Consider the following 15,171-nt stretch of genomic DNA (forward strand, 5'->3'; position numbering starts at 1 on the left):
GATAGAGTGGATGCACAAATCCACTAATTTGTCATCTCCTTAATGAACTTAATATAAATAAAATGATGAGTCCAAGACCTCTTAATCTCAGTAAGGCACCTTTCATCTATGTCTTATAGAGCCCCTCTGTTTGAGGTGAAGTTTTCTCATTTGGAGGCCTTATCTGTGTTTACATAGTGGGGAAAATGATACGTGGGAGGAAGCTGTATGGAAGACATGCATTCCTTTTCTGCAAGCATGGGCGACTACCTCCTTGATTCTTCACTGATGTATATTTTTGGGGTTGCTGAATCTCATTTTTAACAAAAACATAGAGAAAACAGAACATTGAGAAAACCTTTGAAGAAAGTTATATCGTGTTACTGTTATTGTAGTTCTTGGCAAAAGGTAATTTGAGGCTCTGATCTTTCATTTCTAGTGGAGAAGTCCTGAGGACAGAGTATGGGAGTAAGGGGGGAATCTATTTTGTGACAAAATAGCCATACTTTTGTATGTTCGCTAGAAGCATTTTTTAATTTTTTTTTTTGGTGTGAACGTAGTGAATTTTGTTTAATTGTGTGATTTGAATGCAGTTTATATGAACATGGTTTTTCTCTTTTGTTTAGGAAGTTTATCGGAATTCTATGCCAGCTTCCAGTTTCCAGCAGCAGAAACTTCGAGTCTGTGAAGTTTGCTCTGCCTATTTAGGTCTTCATGATAATGACAGACGACTGGCTGATCATTTTGGGGGTAAACTGCACCTGGGATTTATTGAAATAAGAGAGAAGCTTGAAGAATTAAAGGTACATTGGTAAATTAATATCCCTCACTTTGTCCAGTTATAGCCACTCATTTGTCTTTCTGTGTAGTATTTTTCTTTGATATTGAAGACTATTCTTAACTGTGAATGTGTTAATAATTCAGATTATAGGATTTTGTGTAGGATTGTAAATGAAAATAGCAGCTTGTTTAATGGATGTCTGATAAACTTTAAAAATCTTCTTATTCTTGGTGGAGATAACATTTTGTCTTGGACATTATATTGAATCAGGTAGGAATCTTGCAAGCTGGGTTATAAAATCATACGAGCCCCCTTAAATTTCCAATGATATTGTCTTTTTTTAAAAAAAACCTGGTAATAATGTTAATATAACATTTAAGGGAAGATTAAAAAAGTGATCCAATATTTATTTAAAATATTTTGCAGTTCACTAAATAGCAGACTTTAGAACCTCTAGTTTTATGCTTCTGCTCCTACTTCAGAACTTAGAAACCTATTTTTTTAAATGGACAGTCTGTGTCATTTAAATATATAGACTGATGTGAGAAAGGCAACACAACTCTTACTTGTCTGCCGAATTCTTCTGAGAAGATAAGTTAGCAAAGACAGAAAAGGATATTTCTAAACCGTTGAAAGTAAGCACAGTCAATGGATAGAACCAATTTACATTTCAACAGTCTGCTGTGGCTAGTTGTTTTTGTCTTTTTTTTAATTAGCACTGTCGCATTTTGTCATGAATTGAGGACTATCTCAAAGATGGCAAACACCAGTAGTGACTTTTTGTGTAGTTATCACTGAAATTAACCTAGCATCCATGGCTGGGCATTTAAAATAATGTAGAATCAGAATCTGGAGAAGGCAATGGCAACCCACTCCAGTACTCTTGCCTGGAAAATCCCGTGGACAGAGGAGCCTTGTAGGCTGCAGTCCATGGGGTCGCTAAGAATGAGACATGACTGGGAGACTTCACTTTCACTTTTCACTTTCGTGCATTGGAGAAGGAAATGGCAAGCCACTCCAGTGTTCTTGCCTGGAGAATCCCAGGGATGGGGGAGCCTGGTGGGCTGCCGTCTATGGGGTCGCACAGAGTCGGACACGACTGAAGTGACTTAGCAGCAGCAGAATCAGAATCACCTAGGGATGTCTCCATATTTTTAGTTTATTGTGAGCTCTTGTCAGTATTCTGAGTAGCTTAGATGATCTTGGGTAAGTTTTTTGAAATTACAAAATGAGTGTCACCATAGCAAATAATTCATTGGGCTCAAAGATAAAAATGGTACCTGATTGGGTACCAAATACAGACCTAGCAGCAGAACTCTTGAGAGTTTCACTGGTATTTTTAAAAGCAGTAGCATCAGGGTTGTAACCAGACGTCAACAAGACATTTCTGTGTTGGAAAAAAGCATGGAAACAATTATTTATAATGATTGATTTTTAAAATCATTTTTAAAGAATTTAGAAGATACTAAGAGGAGAAAAATCTTATAAAAGTGATTTTGAAATATCAATAAGAAGTCATGGAGAAATACGAAATTTTATATGAAAAAGAGGAAACATTTTAGAAACCAGACTTGTAAGCTTAATGATTATACCTGACAAAACTTCACATTGAATTGGTATTAAAAAGTTTTGATATTAGATATGGTAAAGTTGAGGATAATGCTAAGAATGGGCCCAGTAAATAATGCTTCTCATTTAATATTATTTGAACTGTCATTGTGTTTTAAGAGAGTTGTAGCTGAGAAGCAGGAGAAAAGAAACCAGGAGCGCCTGAAGAGAAGAGAAGAAAGGGAGAGAGAAGAAAGGGAGAAGCTGAGGAGGTATGGCGTAATTACTGGAGTAGTCCAAGTACCTGAAGTGGGACATTCCTGGTTCTAAAAAAGATGTGATGGTGTATAAGATTTTAGACATCAATAAATCTGGACTTGGGAAATTTCTGTTTACTCTTAAAAATATTACCATATGAAACAGTGTTTATTAAAGTATATTAATTAATGACTGTTTAAGTCCAGGAGATTTCCTTCAAAATGTAGGGAAGAGGGAGTCGAGAGCCCCTCACATCTTTATGTTTAGAAGATTTATAGCAAGGCCGGTTTCTAGCCCTTTGATTATCATAATAGGCTCACTTTGTGCCAGACTGGCACAGAGCTATTTTATGGTACATACTTGTTGATAGAAGGTCTGGGTGTGTTGGTTTTTTATCTGTTTCACTGATTATTTTACATGCTACTTTGATTCTGTATTTCTTCAATTTAGAAGCTATAAACTGTTAAAACTTTTATTAATTTAATAATAGCTAAATATGCACAGTTCTTTTTATATTGGTATATTAGCTGATAAAATGAGGATTCTTCATAATTAGAATGTGTGCATGTTCTGAATCATTGTTACCCATTGGCAGCAAGTTGTGTGATAAAATGTTTAAAAACTTCAACAATTTTCAGATGGAGGGATGTGCCAGAAAAGACTTACCTGTCATTCTAACTTACAGTGTTTCCTTAATGGTGTTATATTTCTCTGAAATTTAAATAGCTTCTCTTCAGTAGATGTCCTTAAGTTAATTAAAACCCTTGATAATATGTGACTCGGCTATGTCCACTTCCTCCAAACTTTGAGCATGTTACATGCAATCTATTTCAAGACACTTAAACTGACTTCATCTTTGTTACATGGCTTTTAACAGGTAATCTTTTTGCACTGTGATGACAAAAATGAAACAAAGCTGTATATGGACATGTTCCTGTTTAGAGGAAGTGCTTTTATTCTTCCATCGATATATTTTCTTCATTTACTAGTAAATTTTACCTCAGAGCTTAATCTCTGTTCTCTTTTGTGTATACTAAGTTTTCATGGAAATAGCGCCCAGTATTGTAATATTTAAGATAATATAAATGGAATTTGAATCTCAGTTTAAGTTAAAATTCAACAGAATATACTGCCACTAATATAAATTATACATCTGAGATGACAGCCAAATAAGAAAAAGAATTTTTGCAGAACTACATTTTCACATCTGTCAGAGATGAAAGTACATCACAGCTTACTCTTTTAATGCCATATTTCTTTTAATATTGGTTATGAAATGTTAACACTTTCAGAAATGTTTAAAAAAATTTTTTTAACTATATGTGAACTTGAAGGACCCTAAGTATGGAAGATGAGGAAACTACTAGTAAGTATAAAATTATACACAAAATGGGGTTCCAACTATGGTGTTGAAAGGATAATGATAAAAATTATCACTTTACTGGATGCTTACTGTGTTCCAGCTACTGTGCTAATAAGACTTCCTATATTAATTTATCTATTATTTGAAAGCCCCCTGTGAATTTTTTTATTACTATTTCTCTTTTTCAAATGGCAAACTAAGCTGTGGGAAGATATATAATCTGCCCAGGCCCCACAGATAGTGAGTGGTGGAAACAGTTATGGCTTATATGAGGCTCGGTCCACATTCATGTTTCAACCAAGCTATATACACTCCACCAAAAAAAACCCTTTAACTTCCTGGTAACCATAATATTTGCTCTTACTATCTGTTGAGCTTTAATTGTGTGCTGGGCAACATGAGGAGTACTTTATATCAGAGAATTGTGTGTCATATTAAGAAACATTGTAAGATTGAATTGAGTGTTTTAGGGGTCATCGTATGAGGTGATAATTCCAGAGTATGTGTCCCTCAGAAGTTTTATTCTGTTCCCAGAGGGAAAGACGAAATGACAGATGTAAATAACAAAGAATTCTTTCCAGGTTGGGAGGTGGTTTTTGGAGAATTAGTGAATTGCATTGTGTTTTAAGTCTTCTAGGAGCATATTCTTAAGAGCCAGGTAGCCTAGGTAATGGGTATGCCAGAGTGGAAAAGTCTGTAAAGTTTGTGGTGCTTTTGGGGAATATTTGTGTATACACACATGTGTCTTGTATTTATAAAGTTAACATAAAAATTAGAAATGAGAATGTAATTTTAATAGCACATTGTACCTTTTCTTCCTTATTTATAGTTATTTTTCTAAAAATAGAATTCTTTTTTTAGGTCTCGATCACATAGCAAGAATCCTAAAAGGTAGGTATTATACAAGATAAGTGATGAAGCTGTGTTTTTCGAGGGTAGTGAATGAGAATTTATTAGTACTCTTAATTCTTTTGTAGTGCATATTTGAGCAGTGTCATTTGAGAAGAAGTTGGTCAGAAGATACTCATGAGCTACAGTTTAGTTTTATCAGAGTAAATTATATACAGGGCCCTGAAGTGATAGAGAAAGCTAAAAATATTTCAGAATATTTCATTAAAATCTTGTTTAGAAGCTCAGAGTATGCATGTGACAAGATTTATTTTTTAAAAATCAGTTTGGGTGGTACATCTAAGAAACACATTCTAAGAGGTTGTATCTGTTCAAAATACAAATAAATAGATATGTTTTGAATGAGGGAATCCATAGTGAGTTAATTAAGGGAAACGAAAATGTTTAGTTTGCACCCAAGCTAGACCTGGGCTTTATTACTTCTCCCTTTGTACAGGGATCACATAAAGCTTTAATGGGGCATTTCACATCCTTAGAAGAGAAAGAGGAGAAGACGTAATTTTGATCTTTGGCCTTAGTATTGGTGGACTTTTGAAGCTTTTTTCCCAAATTCCTCCATTGCTCTCACTCAAATCACATCTTCATTTTGAAACCTTCTATGTGTTCTTGACTCTAAAGAATAAGAGCATTTGCTGTTACAAAAGCAAAACCTTGTGTGTCTATTAAATGTCCCTTAGTACTTTTTAGTACTTTTTTTAGTACTAAGTACTTTTTTTTGGTGGCGGGGAGAGGGTTCCTTTGTAGCTCGGTCGGTAAAGAATGCCTGCAGTGCAAGAGACCTGGGTTCGATCCCAGGGTCAGGAATTTCCCCTGGAGAAGGAAATGGCAACCCACTCCAGTATCCTTGCCTGGAAAATCCCATGGACAGAGGAGCCCGGTGGGCTGCAGTCCATGGGGTCGCAAAGAGTTGGGCACGACTGAGTGACTAACACTTACTTAGTACTTTCTAGCATCTTTCAGTGGTGTTTCTGCCTAAAACACTGAAAAACTAAGACATTAGTCAGGACCAGTTGTATCAGCTAATTTATATGGTGGCGAGTTTCTCAATCCAGGATGAGAAGTAGAAATATTAAATGATGATTTTTTAGTGATTGGTTACTGTAGGCTTGTCCCTTTATTGGAGAGAAATTTAAACCCTTTGTACACAGAACATCCTTAGACATTCAGGCTAGATATTTAATTTCTACTACCCTAGTCCAAGCCACGTTTTACTTCACTATTTACAGTAACCTCTTAATGAGTCTCTTAATTTCTATTCATGTCCACGTCCCTTTTTGGCCTCAGTCTGTTTTTTATAAGAATAAAAAATGTATTCTTTAAAAAGTAGAATAAAGCAAATCAGTTCTGTCTTCAAACCTTCTAAAAGTATTCTATTTCACTCAGAGGAGAAGTTGAAATCCTCACCATGGTTTTTAAGAGGAGTGATCAATCTGCCCTAGGAGAGTTACGGTTTATTTCTTGTCTCAGCACGTTTATTAATAGCTCCCTCTTTTCCTCTGTATAATTAATACTGAAAGCATCCTGGTTTGAATGACAAAGTACTTGGTCATCGTGATATTACTTCCCCCTTGCTAATCTCATTACAGCCAGAAGGGTTTCTTTTGTTCTGTGAACTTTCTCCCCCTCAGTGCCTTTGCACCTGTGTTCTCTCTACCTGAAGCATTCTTCTCTGTGCTCCCTGATTAGCTGATTTCCTTAGTTCATTTCATCTTTGCTTAAATGCTATTTTATAAGAAAAACCTTTCCTGCCTATTCTGTATAAAAGAGGACTGTCTAATTTCACTCTCCTTTTTTACCCTTCTGCCATGTCCTTACTACCTGACCTATCTTTTATTTGCTGCCTACATGTCTGTGGAGGCCTCTTTCTGGAGTTTAAGCACCATGAGGTTAAGGACTTTGCCGTATGTGCTGCTCCATCTCCCTAGTACCTGGAACAGTGCAGTAGGCACTCAGGAAATGTTTTTACCAGACAGTTATTGTCAAGTAAAATGAAATACGCCTTGGGGAAATAATTTGTTACAATAGCTCAGAGTGAGTGATATAAGAAAATACCATTTGATAAAAACACATGGAATGGATTTTCTCTTTTCCCTGTGTTTCTTCTCAGAAATACTTAATTGTGGAAACACTATTCAGCTGCGATTGATACTAGATCCACAGTAGATGCCTTTCTTTCTAATGTTGATATAAGCTGAATACTTTTAAACTGTAACAAAGTAGTCACTTGAAAATAAACCCAGTTTATAACTTCCTGGAATAATGTGCTTTTGAACTTAGTGTAATCAGATTATGAGAAAATATTTCATTATTTACACACCATCTGATAAGTTTTACCTATTTAAGCTTGCAGGTTGATTTTTTCAGTAAATTTTTAAGTTGTGCAACTGTTACAATCTAGGTTAGAACATTTCCATCACTCTTAACAATATTCATTTATTTCTTCCTCATTGTTTCCCAAGTGTTTTATATCCTCTATATGTTGTCCCCACCCTGACCAAATACACAATACATAAGTTAGTTTTGTAACCCAACAGAGGCTACAGAAGTGTTTTTCCTTCTCTATATGCCTACATACTTGTTGTAAATATTATTTTTTTGCAGTTTAAAGTTCTCTAAAATGATTTACACATTTAATCTTTTTCTTCCCAATAAATTATGTACTACTTGCATAGAGAACTGTCTTAACTGTTTTGATTACACTGACAAGACATATTGTGGGCATTTAAATTTATTTGGATATTCATATAACCTTTCCAATTCAGTGAGTTAAAACTTACCCTAAACAATATTCTTTCTCATGTGTCTCCTCCCTTCTGATCATGTACACCAGGTACATACTTTGTTTCTAAAGTATACTAAAAATCATAGTTAAATCCATAAAGCATGTAGGTAATATAGTCCTTGGCATGTAGTAGTATTATAGATTGTTTCCTTCATTTAAAAGAATACTCCCGATGTAAATTTATACAACACTGACCTGAGAACTGTTTCTTCTTTAAAAATTCTAGTATGTAGTTACTTAATATACCAGCAGTTTATTTCAGTGTAGATTTAGCTGATTTGAAATAGTATTGGCATTAAGTAAGTTTCTCCGTAAAGAGTAGGCTTTAGTAATTGAGAAACTTAGTGCCAACTAAACTAAAAATTAAATATCTTTTCTAGATCCAGGTCCAGGGAGCATCGCAGACATCGCTCTCGCTCCATGTCACGAGAACGGAAAAGGAGAACTCGATCCAAATCCCGGGAGAAACGCCATCGCCACAGATCCCGCTCCAGCAGCCGTAGTCGCAGCCGCAGCCACCAGAGAAGTGGGCACAGTTCTAGAGACAGGAGCAGAGAGCGATCGAGGAGGAGGTACTGAGGTCCATAGGAGGATATGGAACTACCTTTACAGTTTAGACTTGGAATACTAGTGGTTTGAACTTGCATCTGGTAATTTGTACACATTTGTGTGTGTGTGTATAACATTTTTTTTCCCCTGATTATATGGGTAGTTCAGAAAGAATATACTTATGAGCCAGAGTAAGAAATTGGAACCAATACGTGCCGAGGTTATTGCTTTTCTCTGGTTAGTGTGTCTTGGGGAAAAGTACTTTATGGGCAAATAATTTTAGGTACCAGTACTGTGAGAGCTTCTTCAGTATGTATTGGCAAATTAGGAACTCTGAGAAGTCCTTTTGTTAAGAGTTGCTTGACTTACTGTTTTCTAAACTTCTTGGAGCTGGTGTACTTTTTCAGAGCAGATAAATTCAGTATATTCTTGTTTATTCTGCACTATAGGTATGCAATGTTATATACAGATAGCTTGGCAGGGCAGGTTCAGAATTTTAAGGAAGTTAGACATCACTGGCATGAAAATTCAAAACATGCAGGGAGGGCAAACCCAGGGTGAGGTATGTTAAAGGACTTGAACGTCTAATCAGGACAAAGGATTAGAATGTGATGGAGCCTTTGTACTCATGGTCTGTATAGACCAAGCTCCCCAAACTTCTCAGGTCCCATCATGGCCCTTAAGCCAGGTCATTTCTATGGAACAGAAACATTTTTTGAGTGCCTAGTATCTACTAATCTCAAGCTTTCTATGGATTATTACTCCACATAAAACCTGTGACAAATTTCTAACAGCTTTCTGCAGATTCCTTTTTTTATTTTTGGCGCCTTAGCTAGCCATTCCCTGAAACTGCTCACAGACTGAGTTTGATATGGTAGGCCCTTTTATTTATTTTTTATTTTCTCGCCTTGTTCCAAGTAGGTTCCCTCCCCCTCCTCCAGCTTTATTGAGGTGTAATTGACAAAGTTGTAAGATATTTAAAGTGTACATTGTGGTGATTTGCTATACATGTCCATTGTGAAAGGATTCCTCCCATCTAGTTAGTTAACACATCCATCACCTCACATATATTTTTGCTGTTTTTGGTGAGAACATTTATGTTCTACTCTTAGAAAACCAAGTAGTTCTTCTACTGTACTAGGCCTAGTAAACATATATATATATATATAAAAGGTAGTTCAGCAACTTTATTCAAGTGAATTAGGACACAGGACTAATATTTTGACAGTAATGAGATTAACCTAAGTTCTAAGCTGGAATCAGAGTAAACAGTATGGGAGTTTAGTGCTAGTGCTCAGTCGCTCAGTCGTGTCCATCTCTGTGCGACCCCGTGGACTGTAGCCCGCCAGGCTCCTCTGTCCACGGGATTCTCCAGGCAAGAATACTGGAGTGGGTTGCCATTTCCTTCTCCAGGGAATCTTCCCAACCCAGGGATCAAACCTGCATCTCTTATAGCTCCTTTGTTGGCAGGCGGGTTCTTTACTGCTAGTGCCACCTGGGAGTTTAGATGAGGGAAATATCAGAGTAATTAAAAATGATAGCTTCAGGGAGTAGCCTAAAGCCTAAATAGAGTAGGTATAATTTGAATAGATAAAACCAGGTAGGAAAGAGATATTTTAGATATTACAGGCACATGCAAAGAATGAGCTGGGAATTTGTGAATTTTTAAGGGACAGAGTTGTTCATAGTGTGCTTCTAGGTCACTTATATCATTAAAACTAGGCACACAGTACAGTGCCCAGAAAAACACATTTTAAAAAATTCTCCATGAACCTTACCTACACTGTAAATTTTAAGTATCATTTTGCTGGTTGGTAGAAGGTCTAGATAATTTCTCTTGTCACCTTGGCCCCCGTCATTGTTTTGGTATCTCTGCACTCTTTAAATGTTGTCATTGGTGGTGGCGATGGCGGGGTAGGCATGAAGTCTCCTTCTTCGGGGACCCAGTCCCTAATGTTTCCTGTGTTTATGAAGATAATATAGGAAATTTGACCACCATACTACCTGACATCCCTCATCCAATATTTTTAGCATATTGTTCATAAAGAGGATTGTTTTTGTAGAAGTATTTCTTTTCTCAAGAACACTTCTAATCTTGATACTCAGATTGCTGTCTCAAAGCAGTATTTTGTTTTTTGCTGAAAATGAGCAATTGCTGTTGAAATCTACTTGATATAAAAGAGAATATCAAGTTACTGCTGCATAGTAACAGTTTTAATTTCAAGGTAAAAATCCCAGCTAAAGGTCTTTAATAACTTGGCGTTTTCTGCTTCAACTGTGAAGTACTGGTCTTAGTAGATTCTGCTTGCAGCCTTTCCTGGCAACAGCCACCCTTGGTAAATGAGGACCATGTGCATTTTTCTGCTGCCTGCTGTGTTCAGGTGCATACAGTGCAGACTTCAGAGTCAGACTACTTGGGTGAAAATGGCCTTGGCCGAATTATCTAATTACCCCTCCTGTCTTTCCTTATCTACTTAGTAGAAGAGTACCTGCTTCATCAGAATTACTGGTATACTGAGTAAAAACTGCTTTTGTACAGGACATTGTAACCTCTGGCAAAATATTAGTTGATACTCATCTCACAGTCTGTCGTCGTTTCTCTGGGACTCACCCGCAGTACCTGTCCTTACTCTTAGGCAGCATCTCAGTCTTCTCTCCTTATATTCCGTTCCTACAAAGACATGGGTGGGATGTGTGGAGTGTGATTTAACATCATTTTAAAATTAAGCTTATTAAAACCTTAATTCAGTAGAATGCTCAAAGTTGACATTTAATCTTTCAACCTTTCTGGTTTAATCTTTTTAAACGATATTTCTAAAGCTGCCTAGTATAGTAGTGTTTTTTTCCCTTGCCTTAGTTGAAAGTATTACTTAATCAGGCTTCAGATCCTAATTCTGAGCATGGGTTAAGTGAGATAATTATGTAAAAGTACCATGTCGCCTGTAAAGAACCAAATAAATGTGATATGTTCCTAATTTATTCTAGATGTTGAAGGTATACAAGATTCCATATTAATTCTGATCCCCTAGTGTCTTTTGGTTTTCCTTCTGATTGAATCTCTGGTATGAGCTTATATTTACCTTTCTTACTGGCTCGGTATGGGAATGGAAAGGTGGTATTAAGAAACAGTTTCGGTTAATCAAGATTTATTATAGTGTGATCACCTGTCTTTTATTCTGTTTTTTTCCTATTGGTTGAATGAGCTAACTCAGGAGGAATAAAGCAGAGTTTTAAAATAATCAGTGGTTACTTAAAGCCATATCATTGAGTAGTTCTCTTATCTAAGTTGAACGTTGGCAAACTGTTGCCTGCAGGCCAAATTGGCCCATTGGCCCGTTTTTATATAGCCAGGGAGCTATGGATGATGGTTTTTATATTGCTTAGGAGTTGACAAAAGGAAGAGGAAGAATATACCACACTTACATGACCTGTAACACCTAAAATCTTTACATCTCTGGCCAGACAGCAAAGAAAAATTGGTTCCTGACTCCTATCATAAGTCAGTGCTTTCCATCTAATTTGGAATGTACATTCTGTTTTTAAAATGCTGGATAACATTTTTAAGGTATTATCTTGTATATTTTCATATTAAATACATTTGCTGTGAGCTGGAGAAGCTTTAGGGTTGCCTCTGAGATAATGAGACTGTCTTGGAAATCATTATTTTGGCTTATGGTTTTTTACCCTTAGCTCTTTGTTTTCACCCATCTCCTTAATTAGTACCCTTACCAAATATAGTTGTGCTCTTTTCTGTCAGAAAACTGACTCCTCTTTCTTAGATGTATTCTGTGTATCTTCAACTAATCAGTACCTTAATATTTATCCAATTCTTTCATTTGGGTTTTGGGTTTCCCAACACATTTTGCTCCTCAAATTAATATTTTTCAGATCCTCAAAAGAAAGATTCAGAGACCAAGACTTAGCATCACGTGACAGAGACAGGAATTCAAGAGACAGATCACCTCGTGACAGAGATCGAAAAGATAAGAAGCGGTCCTATGAGAGCGCTAATGGCAGATCAGAAGACAGGAGGAGCTCTGAAGAGCGCGAAGCAGGGGAGATATAATTAGCTGTGTACATATCCTCAATCCTTAAGCTTCTTCTGGAGTTACATACTGTTGTTTAGTTTACAGCTGTTTGGGGTGACGCAGTGAGCAGTTCCAGACACCGACCAGCTAGGCTAGGTGTACAGCATCTAACTCAGTCTGTACTTGTTTTCTTTGATGAAGCCTAAAACTATATCCGTAGTTTCTGGTGAACCTGTAATACACTTCTGAAAGTCCAGTTTTATATAATAAGACACAGATGTCTTTATTCTTTCTAGTAGGACTGATAGTGAATAAATTGTGTTACTTGCCTTGGGATTTTTTGAACATTTGTAAAATGCTGTCTTCCTCTCTAGTCCCAAACAACAGCGACTTTGGGAATTTCTTTTTAATCCTTCTTCCTTTGACTCTATACCCCTGACACTTCTACCCTCTAGTGGTAAGAGAAAGGGGTACAAGGAAGCAATATAACTTCTGTTCTAAGGTTCTATTCCCATTATTAATTACTAGCTGATTACAGTTCAGAACATTTATACTGGAATGTGTGCTGGAGAAATTTAAAATACAAGGAGTTCTGTTTGTCTAACGGTGCCTATTTTAGAGTTGGAAGTTGAACAGCTGTTGCATTACATACTTTGCTTTTTTATTGAAATTTTGAAATCAAACATGTCTTGATTTTTCTGTTCTTCTTGAATAGCTACATTCAGGATGTTTTGAGATGGGGGGTGGGGGCAGGGACTTTCATAAGCACTTGTTTTATTTTGTGTGTGTGGAGTACAAAGATGACACCCTTATTGTAAAAAATAATAAAGTGAAAGAATCACCACCACCATCATTAAACTGTAACTTGTCTAGTAAATTGTCACTAGAGCTATTTGCTGTGGCCATTTCTATTCTGTTATTATAGTGCCTTACTGTGCAAGGCACCAAAGGAAATAAATATATACTTACAAAGATTCAAGATGAATTGTTGCTCCACCTGGGCCCTTGCTGACTATATTCGAGCTGCTTCAGGACTGTAACAGCCACTGTAGAGAAGGACCAGACCTGCAGAAGAAATTGGGTTTGTTTGTTTTGTTTTTCTTCACATTGAGCAAACCGAAATAAAAACATGGTGTAACCAATGTAAAGAGACTAACGATTTCTGCGTTGAAAAGCTATATATCCACTCATGTTGAAACAGTAGTTAACCTTGTGATTCTAGAAAAGCTGAGAAATATATTAAGTAATATAAGGATCTGTGAGTATAACTAAGATCCTTTTAAGGATCACATCTCTCAGGTTCGGCTCTGGCACAGCTGAGAATCTTTGCAATCTTAATCCAGCACAATATGCTGTACTGATATTTTGGGGGAAGAAAGTTCTTTGTTTTTCCTATCCAAAAAAAAGCCGTTAACATCCATTATTCATTATACCTCAATTACTGGTATTCAGACTTCCCCCAGTATAAACAAGGCAATACAAAGTTGTTCTTTCTTTACCTGTTGTAATTTGAAAATGAAAAAAAGGTCTCACACTTCAGCAGTCAGGGAAGGCAGGAGAGGGCTGAGAAGAGAGGTTGGGTGGCAGAGGCTGACTCGGAGGGCCAGGCAGGGGACTGCCAGCGGAGTGAGTGGTGCTGGGGCCACAGCTGAGCAGGACTTGGGTGATGGGGGCAGCAGGTGGTCTGAACTTCGAGGTGGGCCTCCATGTTTTCCAGGTACCAGCAGAGACCAGGATGTTAGAGGTTTGGGGTCTACACCGAGGGTCAAACCAAACCGACAGCACAACAGGGTTCAGGCTGCAAGCAAGGCATTCAGGCTTGCAGAACTGGGCGCTCGGTCGAGGATTCAGCCAAGTGAAGCCTTGTAGGAAGTGCCCACACCTGAATCTGCTGCTGCTGCTCTGGGAGAGGCTTCTAAGGTCACTCCTGTACCTGGGTACTGCTTGTAACAAGACCCAGCTCCAGCAGCCTTACACAAGGTGGTCACTGGACACTCACATGCTTGAGTCCATGTGAGCGCTCCGCTCTCAGGATAGCACTGGATAGCCCAGATGAATTGTGCCCAAACCAGCTTCGTCTTGCCTGACATGCAGGGAACCAACATGCTGAAATGCCAAGGTTTGAGGCAAAAGAGGGTTTCATGTCAAGTCGGCTCAGTGAGGAGATTAGAGAACAGATCTTAAACCCGCTTCCCCAAAGTCTAAGGAGTATCGATAGGATGATGAGTTACAAAGCAGGGCAGCATGCTCTTGCCTTGGAAGAATTGACATTGTTAAAATACCCATTCTACCCAAAGCATTCTACAGGTTCATTGTTCTGTCAGATTACTCATGATGTTTCTCACAGAACTAGAACAATCCTAAAATTCATATGGAACCATAAAAGAGGAAGAGGGATGGAGTAGAAGGTTGGGGTGAAGGTTTGGTTTTTGGTTACTTGGTTTTTTGGGAGTTTTTAGGCTGCACCTGATGGCTCTTGGGGTCTTAGCTCCCCGACCAGGGGTCAGACCCAGGCCCCCTGCAGTGGTAGCGTGGGGTCTTAACCACTGGGCCGCCAGGGAATTCCCTGTAAACTTTTATGTAAAGAATAAACAAACAACACGGCCCTACTATATAGCACAGAGAACTATATTCAATACCCTATGATAAACCTTAATGGAAAAGTATTAAATATGTATGTATAACCAGATCACTTTGCTATACAGCAGTAATTAACACAACATTGTAAATCAACAGTACTTCAATAAAAAACAGCAGGGACGTGTGAGGTGTGGGGTGAATGGGGAAAGGTGGTCGGAGAAGGTGCAGGGATCATTCTGACCTCTTGGAACTAGGCTACAGGCCTCTGCAGGTGTCTGAGCATGCTCCGCTGGAGGGTGGGTGGTGGGTGGTGGGTGGTCCTAGCCAGCCTTAACCAGTTCATGTGCACCAGGTGCAGTTGAGACTCCCAAGTGCCTGAGGAATCAATAACCCA

At 37.8% G+C, this 15,171-nt stretch overlaps 1 protein-coding gene across 7 annotated transcripts in view; it reads left to right on the forward strand.

Annotated features, from left to right (window-relative positions):
* LUC7L2 (LUC7 like 2, pre-mRNA splicing factor) overlaps positions 1–13,345 on the forward strand; it is a 54,601-nt gene extending 41,256 nt beyond the window's left edge. For all 7 annotated transcript variants that reach the window (XM_061165895.1, XM_061165896.1, XM_061165897.1 and 4 more), the window contains 5 exons: positions 606–782; positions 2,489–2,580; positions 4,791–4,820; positions 8,001–8,192; positions 12,058–13,345. In XM_061165895.1, the coding sequence (XP_061021878.1) occupies positions 606–782; positions 2,489–2,580; positions 4,791–4,820; positions 8,001–8,192; positions 12,058–12,235 (669 nt within the window). In that variant the 3' untranslated portion in view covers positions 12,236–13,345. The remainder of the gene's footprint in view (positions 1–605; positions 783–2,488; positions 2,581–4,790; positions 4,821–8,000; positions 8,193–12,057) is intronic.
* The last annotated feature ends 1,826 nt before the right edge of the window (positions 13,346–15,171 follow it).

The sequence above is a fragment of the Dama dama genome, chromosome 18 (genome assembly GCF_033118175.1).
Source record: "Dama dama isolate Ldn47 chromosome 18, ASM3311817v1, whole genome shotgun sequence".
NCBI classification, from domain to species: Eukaryota; Metazoa; Chordata; class Mammalia; order Artiodactyla; family Cervidae; genus Dama; species Dama dama.